General features: G+C 37.4%; 1 protein-coding gene across 1 annotated transcript in view; it reads right to left on the bottom strand.

The window, feature by feature from the left end:
- shcbp1 (SHC SH2-domain binding protein 1) overlaps window positions 1-9,594 on the bottom strand; it is a 43,941-nt gene that overhangs the window by 31,300 nt on the left and 3,047 nt on the right. The window contains exons 6-8 of the mRNA XM_016252408.1: window positions 5,493-5,588; window positions 4,801-5,031; window positions 3,235-3,412 (exon numbers count right to left, since the gene is read on the bottom strand). Of these exons, the coding sequence (XP_016107894.1) occupies window positions 3,235-3,412; window positions 4,801-5,031; window positions 5,493-5,588 (505 nt within the window). The remainder of the gene's footprint in view (window positions 1-3,234; window positions 3,413-4,800; window positions 5,032-5,492; window positions 5,589-9,594) is intronic.

Below are 9,594 nucleotides of genomic sequence, written 5' to 3'. Positions count from 1 at the left end.
TATATATATATATATATATATATATATATATATATATATATATATATATATATATATATTAGAGATGCACTGATTGACCGGCCTGTGATCGGAATCGGCCAATTTTTTGCTTGGCCGGCCCGGATCGGTGACCGGCCGGTCAGTCTCATGTCTTGCCGATTCCGAGCCGATGCTTTTATTGCCAGCGGCGCCGCAGCCACGCGCACACTCACAGTCACGTGTAAATATGTCGTTTCGCGTGAGAATGATTCTAATTTTAATTGCATTCAGTGTAAATGGCGACTGATAATGTATTTATGTCGTGCCAGATGAGGCTTGCACAGCCTGAATGTGTGAGAGAGACAGCACACACAAAGTAGCCTAACTCACAGAAATGTATAGATGCATTCTGCGGTAGAAAAAAAAAGATATTTACAAAATATGATTTAGGTAAGCAACATTATACGGCCATGATGTTTCCTCGAATATCAATATCAACACGATTGCAATGTGACACTGATTTTATACAATAGTATTTAAAATAAATTATTTTATGTAAAATGTATTTATGCAAAATAAAAATTGCAAAATTTCAAATGCATAAATAATTTTTGCATGTGTAAATGCATTTATGGCACCTCAGCTTCATCAAATTGTCTGTGTAAATGCATCTAATGCCACTTCAGATGCAGCTTCCGTTTCCTCAGCAGTGGAAAGATAGAGTTTGTTAATACTAATTTAATTTGAATGGTAACAATTCTACAGTTTGTTATTATTCTAACTGAATTAATTGAAAAAAAGTAAGAATTTGATGTGAAAGGACACGTTTAATAAGGTTCATCAAACAAATTTACATATTAGTCAAAGATAACAAGTAAACACAAGTAAACACAACATGCAGTTTTTAAATGAAGATTTTTATTATTAAACAAAATCCAAAACTACATGGCCCTGTGTGAAGAAGTGTTTGCCCCCCTGTTAAAACTGTGGTTTATCACACCTGAGTTCAATTTCTCTAGCCACACCCAGGCCTGATTACTGCCACACCTGTTTGCAATCAAGACATTTCTTAAATAGGACCTGCCTGACAAAGTGAAGTAGACCAAAAGATCCTCAAAAGCTAGACATCATGCCGAGATCCAAAGAAATTCAGAAACAAATGAGAAAGTAAGTAATTGAGATCTATCAGTCTGGAAAAGGTTATAAAGTCATTTCTAAAGCTTTGGGACTCCAGCGAACCACAGTGAGAGCCATTATTCACAAATGGCAAAAACATGGAACAGTGGAGAACCTGCCCAGGAGTGGCCGGCCGACCAAAATTACCCCAAGAGCACAGCAACGACTCATCCAAGAGGTCACAAAAGACCAGAAAACATCTTGATGATCCCCAAGACTTTTGGGAAAATACTCTGTGGACTGACGAGACAAAAGTTGAACTTTTTGGAAGGTGTGTGTCCCATTACGTCTGGCGTAAAAGTAACACTGCATTTCAGAAAAAGAACATCATACCAACAGTAAAATATGGTGGTGGTAGTGTGATAGTCTGGGGCTGTTTTGCTGCTTCAGGACCTGGAAGACTTGCTGTGATAAATGGAACCATGAATTCTGCTGTTTACCAAAAAATCCTGAAGGAAAATGTCCAGCCATCTGTTCGTGACCTCAAGCTGAAACGAACTTGGGTTCTGCAGCAGGACAATGAGCCATGTACACCGTCGTGGTCAGAATTATTGGCACCCTTAGTAAATATGATCAAAGAAGGCTGTGAAAAAAAATCTGCATTGTTAATCATTTTGATCTTTTATTTAAAAAATTCACATAAATCTAACCTTTCACTGGAGAATAATAATTCATATGAAATATTATTATGACAAATTCTTTTCTCTAATACACATTGGACACAATTAGCGGCACCCTTTTATTCAATGCTTTTTGAAACCTCCATTTGGCATAATAACAGCTCTGAGTTTTCTCCTATAATACCTGATGAGGTTAGAGAGCACCTGACAAAAGATCAGAGACAATTCCTTCATCCAGAAGCTCTCCAGACCCTTTAGGTTCCCAGCTCCATGATGGTGCTTCTTCCTCTTCAGTTCACCACACTCATTTTCTATAGGGTTCAAGTCAGGGAACAGGAATGGCCATAGCAGAAGTTTGGTTTTGTGCCCAGTGACCCATTTTTGTGTCGTTTTTAGGGTTTGTTTTTGGATTATTGTCCGGTTGGAAGATCCAAACATGGCCCATTATAAGATTTCTAACAAAGTCAGTCACTTTTTGATTTTTTATCTGTTGGTATTTGACAATCAAAGATGTCTTGTATCTAAACAAGATGTCCAGGACCTCCAGCAGAAATATAGGCCCACAACATTAAAAATACAGCAGTGTATTTCATTGTACACATGGGGTACTTTTTATCCCTGTGTGCACCGAACCCATCTTGAGTGTTTGTTGCTAAAAAGCTAATTTTTTAGTTACATCTGACCATAGAAGCCAGTCCCATTTGAAGTTCCAGTCATGTCTGACAACAGAATATGCTGGGGATTGTTTTTGGCTGAGAGCATTTTCTTTTCTTGAAACCCTCCCAAACAGCATGTGGTGTAGGTGCTGTTTGATTTCTTTGGTTTTTCTCATTGTGATGGATGATTAAGGGAATTTGGCCTTTGTTTTCCCTCCTATTTATATTCCTGTGAAACAGGAAGCCATGGATGGATAATTTCATGTTCATAATCACCCTGATATGCTCAAAATTGTAAATATGAATGGGAATATAATTCATAGATATTTTACTCATAAGAATTTCTAGGGGTGCCAATAATTGTGTCCAATGTGTATTTGAGAAAAACATTTATTTCATAATGAGATTTCCCCCCATTTTCAATTGTTTTAGTTCAATGAAAGGTTAGATATTTGTGCATTTTTTTAAAATAAAAGATCAAAATGATTAATGCAGATTTAGTTTCACAGCCTTCCTTGATCATATTTACCAAGGGTGCCAATAATTCTGACCACGACTGTATATACACACACACACACACACACACACACACACACACACACACATATACATATCAAAAAGCACTAAGGCTAATGTGTGAATATTTCTCTCAGTCTAGATATCATAAACCCCTTCCAAAATCCCCATTTACAAAGCCAGTACAGGAGAAAACAAGACCATTATCCTGAAAAGGTGAGTGCAAGGTCTTCTGACCAGCATGTAACTTTTTAACATTAAAAAAAGAGAAAGGATTATACACACACCTGCACTTCAAACTCTTCACCTGAATAGTGGGGCATCAGTTTGTCAGTTATCAAGCTTTGAAGCTGGTGAACTGTGGCCGAGGCAGATACCAAGTGAACCACTTGGTCGCCAGAGAGACGTGGCCCCTTTGCCCTGCATGACTGCTGACCGGAGTTCACCTTGTAACCCAGAACATACCTGCAAAGGACACACAGGTGGAATGGGTGAGCAACCCAAAGAACTAGCAGGCACACTCTCTCAAACACAGCTGTTCGCATTGACACGTCTTCGATCCCATCTGGAATCTGGTAACTAGGAAAGACTGATGATTAATTGTAGAGCAGTGCATATTAATCCTGAGGTTTGGAAACGTAAATAAGTCAATACTTCGAAAAGCGTGAATGTCTGGTTGCAATATTAATCACATTTATACTTAGTGCTGGGCAGTATAACCAAAAAGTTATATCATGGTATTTTTCAAAATTATACCAGTTTCACGGTACATGTCGGTATTTTTTTTTCATGCATGACCGGGTGTTAACCATATTTTCTACTGATTGAGAGAGGAAATACTGCAGTATATTGACTTAGAATGCCCTATTTTACTGTCATGAAGAGTGGATATTGTCAAAAAATACCACACTAAATAGTGACTAAACACAACCCCTTTTAATACATGTTAACCAGGAGTCACTCTCATTTATAATCGCGGCATCGTCTGATAAAATCAACATGCATCTACACTAAAGAGCCACTATGCGGTTGTTTTGGCTATATTAGTTTTTTGTCTCATGCAGCGCACTGCCTGCGTCTGAGTAATGAACTAAAAAAATAAAAAAATAAAAAAATGTGCATGTGATATTAACAGACGAACTACGCTCATATTTATAATTCCAAACAATCAGTAAGCAACAGGTGCTAGGAAACGCTGTTTTGTACTCATTTATTGACGAGTCGGCTGCGGTGCGGCCAACTGAAGGTGCTGCTTCTCTGCCGCTCACTGCACAGAACAGACGCCGAGAGAGGTGACACTGCTCCGGGAAAGTCAGACCTCGCATTCGCGGGACAGCACTGGCGAAATCTTCCAAGTGAACCATAGCTAAGGTTTATCCAAAAAAGTCGCTAGGTTTGTCAGTATGAATATTCTATGGAAAAAAAGCAGCTAAAAGGGTCTGAAGTCGCACTCGTGTGTGTGTGTGTGTGAGACATGGGAGCTGATGGCAGGGGGCGGTGGATATTTGTGGCGGTCAATGTGGATATTGTGGATGAGTTCTTCCGTGTCATCACGTTCTATTAGTTCTACAGCTTCAGTTTCGGAGCTTTCACGCTTAGTAACCCATACAGCTGTTCCCTTTCAAACAGTGTCGCGTTTCGAACATTGTTTAAGTGACATACACCGGTATTGCGGTATTTAAAAGATGAATATCATAACAAAAATAAACACCGGTATTCGGTATACCGCCCAGCACTATTTATACTCATTATGTTATTCTCCTGATTAACTTGGGGTTGAGGAGCAAAGCCATGTTGTGGGTACATATGTACAAACACCTCTCAATCTCAACACACGCAGCAGTAATAATCACCTGAGCAGCGGGTTTTCAATAATACGCAGCTTGCGTTTAAGTGCTTCCAGCTGCTCATACAGACGCAGTCCTTCCACCATGGATACGTTGTCTTGCTCAGACTCAGAGTCGCTGTCCAGGCCACTTCTCAGGCTGGAAAACTCCTGAAACTTCTCAAAGCAGAGTGCCAGTGTCGAGTGATACTCGGCTACAAGACCAGCTGGAACACGATCCTCCAAAATATCATAGTACCTGTGGAAAATGGAAGGGGAGATGAATATGGATATGAGCACAGAAAATTATGTACTTATAAAAGGTGAAAATGTGAAATTTCTGCATAACTTGTGGACCAAAAAAAACTGCAATCAAACTTAAAGAATAAATAAATAAATGTCACAATGGTACCATTAGACTCATTTATTTGACATCTCCACTATTGTTTATGCCAATGTGAGTTTAAAATTATATATCCTGCGCTTAGATTAAATAGCACATTTCATAATGAATTATTTGCAAGTAAATTTATTTGCATTTCTCTAAGCAATTTATAGTGTTGTCATATAATGAACTGTTCATTACTGAGTACACACTGCCACCTGATGGTCGAAGCTTCTTTACAGTAGCCACAGAGCTGCTGGGATAACACTTAGATTTATTCAGTGTTATGCGGTCATGCTTCAGGGGAAGAGACAGGACACACAGAGGACACTTACAGCCTAAGACGAGGCTCCACACACCGAACAAAGTAATCAAAGTCATCGTCCTCATCTTCCTCATCCCACTTCCTCCAGATATGCTTATAGAAAAACCTGTGGGGATTAGACAGAAACGTGCGAGAGTGAATGATGGAGGGGAGGGGGAGAAAGCCAGTGTGGGGGGGTGGGGGCGTGGGGGTGAGAGTGAGACTGACAGGAAAACCTGCTTAACCGGTCAGGTCAGTATAATAGAGTAAACGCTTCATAAATCACAAACCGTTATACAACTGTACATTCGCATCGCTATTTTGATACTCAAACTGTGACACACAGAATTTAATTTCATTAGTTACGCAAACCAAGATATTCATTCCACATTTCAAAATGTACAATAGTTCATGTATTATGGAATGAAATAAGAAATTGACTAATTAGTTTACAGCTTATGTAGTTGAAACATGTGGGAGTGTATGTATGTGTGTGTATGTGTGTGTGTGTGTGTGTGTGTGTGTGTGTGTGAGAGACCCTGGACTACAAAACCAGTCATAAGGGTTTTTTTTTTAATTGAGATGTATACATCATCTGAAAGCGGAATAAATAAGCTTTCCATTGATTTGTTATGATAGGACAATATTTGGTCGAGATACACCTATTTGAATATCTGGAATATGAGATGCAAATACGAACTACTGCAATCACACCTGCTCGCACACGCACTACGGTCACGCAGTTTGCACAAAAAGGTGTTGTTAGCGCTGCCCTGACGATTTTATCAGTTATCCTATATAGTGTAACAACTTAAAGGCTACACATGACATTTCTCACTAGCGAGGTAACAACAGCGCTGTTTAGAGACGCTGCTGCAGAACACTAATTTTGAGGTGTTCAGTTTTATTTTGGTTTTAGAAAATAAACGTGATTGCTCTCCTCACAAATCAACTCTTTCTTGTTTTTGTTTCATGCTCTCTGTGCCTTGCCCTGGACTTTTATGTCACTTCCTGTCTCCCGTGGTGTTTGTAGTCAGTTTGTTCATTGGTTCCACTTGATTAGTCTCCCCAGGTGTGTCTTATCTTGTTAAGTTTGTTAGTCGTGTGTGTGTGTGTGTGTGTGTGTATATAGCCCTGGTTTTTCTTTAGTTCCTTGTGATTTGTTAAATGTAATGGTTGTCTGTTTGCCAGTCATTCTGTTTTTTGTTCCCTTTGGTTTTTGGCTTATTGTTTGTTGTAGTTTTTCCATTAAATACCTGCACATAGATCCTTGCCTCTGCCTGTTTTCCCAGCTTCTCCACAACGTTACAATTTTTCACTTGCATGTCTCTTTGACTAGTGCAGTAAAATACTTATGTACTGTTAAAATCAGATACTCTAAGACTTTTACTCAAGTCGTTTTAGAATTGGTGACTTGTAATGTGTAGTGGAGTAATTTTCACTGTAAGGTATCTGTACTTTTACTCAAGTATGGTTTTTAGGTACTCTTTACACCTATGCTGTTGAGGGACACTCAGAGGTAGCCTAATTCACACAAGCTCTCTCTCTCTCTTTCTTTCTCTTTCTCTGCGTGTCTCTGTCTCGCTCGCTCTCTTTCTAATAACTTCATTAATAACTGCATTAGAAAGCTATCAACGGCTCAAGCCTCCATTACCAGCTTTAAACGACGTTTTGGAACTAGCAAAAGAGGCGTTGGATGAGATGCGGAAGAAATAATCCTACTCACAATAGCGATTTAAGTACAAAAACCAGACGAATCCCTTTAAATATATCATCTGATCGATGTCTTGAGGTGTGGTAACCGTAGTATAAGCGGAATAATTGACTCCGGGCCGTTGAATTACCGGTATTAGAAAAATAATGCACACCTTGAGTGTGCATTATTTTTCAAATAATTTAATGGGCCGTCGTCAATTATTCCTTACATATATAATATGTATATTATATTATTATTCAGTAAGGATTTTAATTAAAAGATCAAAAGACAGTAAAGTAAAGACAGTAAAGACACTTAGAACGTTATAAACTATTTATATTTTAATTACCAAGTTCAAAAGAATGAAATTTACTCAAAGAACACTGGAAAAAAATATCACAACTTCCACAAAAATATTTAACGCTTTTAACTTTGACAATGAGAAATGTTTCCTGAGCACCAAATGAGCATATTAGAATGATTTGTAAAAGACATTGCAGACTTATTTTAAATTGCATACATTTCACAATACTACTATTTAGGTTAACTGTATTTTTAGTCAAACTGACTTTTTGACTGTAGTGTATGTGAATATACACTTCTGTTCAAAAGTTTGGAATCAGTAAGATTGTTAATGTTTGAGTCTCTTGTGCTCATCAAGGCTGTATTTATTTGATCAAAAATACAGAAAAACTGTAATATTGTGAGAGATTATTTCAATTTCTTATACTTTAAGATATAATTTATTTCTGTGAAGCAAAGCTGAATTTTCAGCATCATTACTCTAGTCTTCAGTGTCACATGATCCTTCAGAAATCATTCTAATATGCTGATTTATTATCAGTGCTGGAAACAGTTGTGCTGCTTCATGTTTTTTTTTGGAAACTGATACTTTTTTCTGGATTCATTTATGAATAAAAAGTTAAAAAGAACAGCATTTTTTTCAAATTTATATTTTCTAACAATGTGAGTCTTTACTATCACTTTTTATCCATTTAACACATCCTTGCTGAATAAAAGTATTCATTACTTTCAAAAAAAGAAAGAAAAAAAAAATTACTGACCCCAAACTTTTGAAAGGTAGTGTATATTGTAACACAAGATTTCCCTTTTGAATAAATGCTGTTTTTTGTTTTTTTCATAAAAGAATCCTGAAAAAAGCATGAAGCAGCAAAACTGTTTCAAACATTGATAATAAATCAGATGATGAAAATTCAGCTTTGCCATAAACAAGTTTTTTATGTTTCAGCTGTTTGATCGCGCCGGCACCTCACACGCACACACCCCACATATTCTAGCAATTCAAACTTACATCGCAGTCTGTTCATTATCAAAATAAAATACAGTCAACCAAACATATAAAAGGTTACACTGGTCAGTTTAAATAGACCGTAGTATACCGGTCCACTCTGCTGTTATGTCAAGGACATTTTTGCTCATGTGAAGAGGATGAGCTTTTCCGTCTATATGCGAATGCGTGTAAAGTACAAGCCTAGTTTACATTATAAATAATAGTTTAACATTCAAATACATTACGACTATGGAAACATTTGGATTTGTGCCGAATGAGACGCGAGTAATAACCTCCAAATACATCTAGCCAAACCCGCGCTCTCTCCGTCTCGTATGCACGCAAGCATGCACTGTCACAATCTAATGCACTGTAAATGCCAGATTTTTAAAAACAAATAGGCCTACCGGAATGCAAAAATTCTAAATGTGACATTTTCCGGAACAGGATCCAGCAGGATCAAATTAAGTACTGGTCATAATACTCACATGATAATGTTTCATGTTATCAACAGTGTGTTTTGCTGCAGCAGTGCCGATGGAAGCGGTTCACTGACTGCGCAGCATAGCCACACGTGCCACAGTTACGTTTGGGATCATTTTATTTTAAATGCCATAACGTCAGTTGAAACCATTGCAATTGTGTTTTAAAATACAACAACGAACACCACGAAACCATTTAAAGAGGTCTCCGTGTCGAGATAGGAAACAGTCAACTAGGGATGTAACGGTATGAAAATTTCATATCACGATTATAGTGACCAACGATATCACGGTTATCAATATTATCACGGTTTTGTTCAAAATAGATGAAAACGTTCAATAAGACCTTATACACACACTGAAAACACTTCAATACGTTTTGTATTTGAAAAACAACAAATACAATAAGCAGCTATATGCACTTTTTTTAGCATAAACATTAAATTAACATTAACATGAAGCCCTAAAAATAATAATAATTTATATAATTTATTTAACAATAATAAATCACACACATATTTCCATTTGTGATCATGTGATCTTCGGCTTTTTAAAGCAAAGTCGGGGTTGATTTTAATGCAAGACAACATATTTTTCGTCAGTGATAGAAATATGATTTAAGATGGTAGTGTAAGCAAGTTTAGTTTGAAAATGTTTAACAGTA

This window comes from Sinocyclocheilus grahami, unplaced genomic scaffold (genome assembly GCF_001515645.1).
Source record: "Sinocyclocheilus grahami isolate Dianchi unplaced genomic scaffold, SAMN03320097.WGS_v1.1 scaffold1105.1, whole genome shotgun sequence".
NCBI classification, from domain to species: Eukaryota; Metazoa; Chordata; class Actinopteri; order Cypriniformes; family Cyprinidae; genus Sinocyclocheilus; species Sinocyclocheilus grahami.
This window is presented reverse-complemented; position numbering and strand designations above follow the sequence as displayed.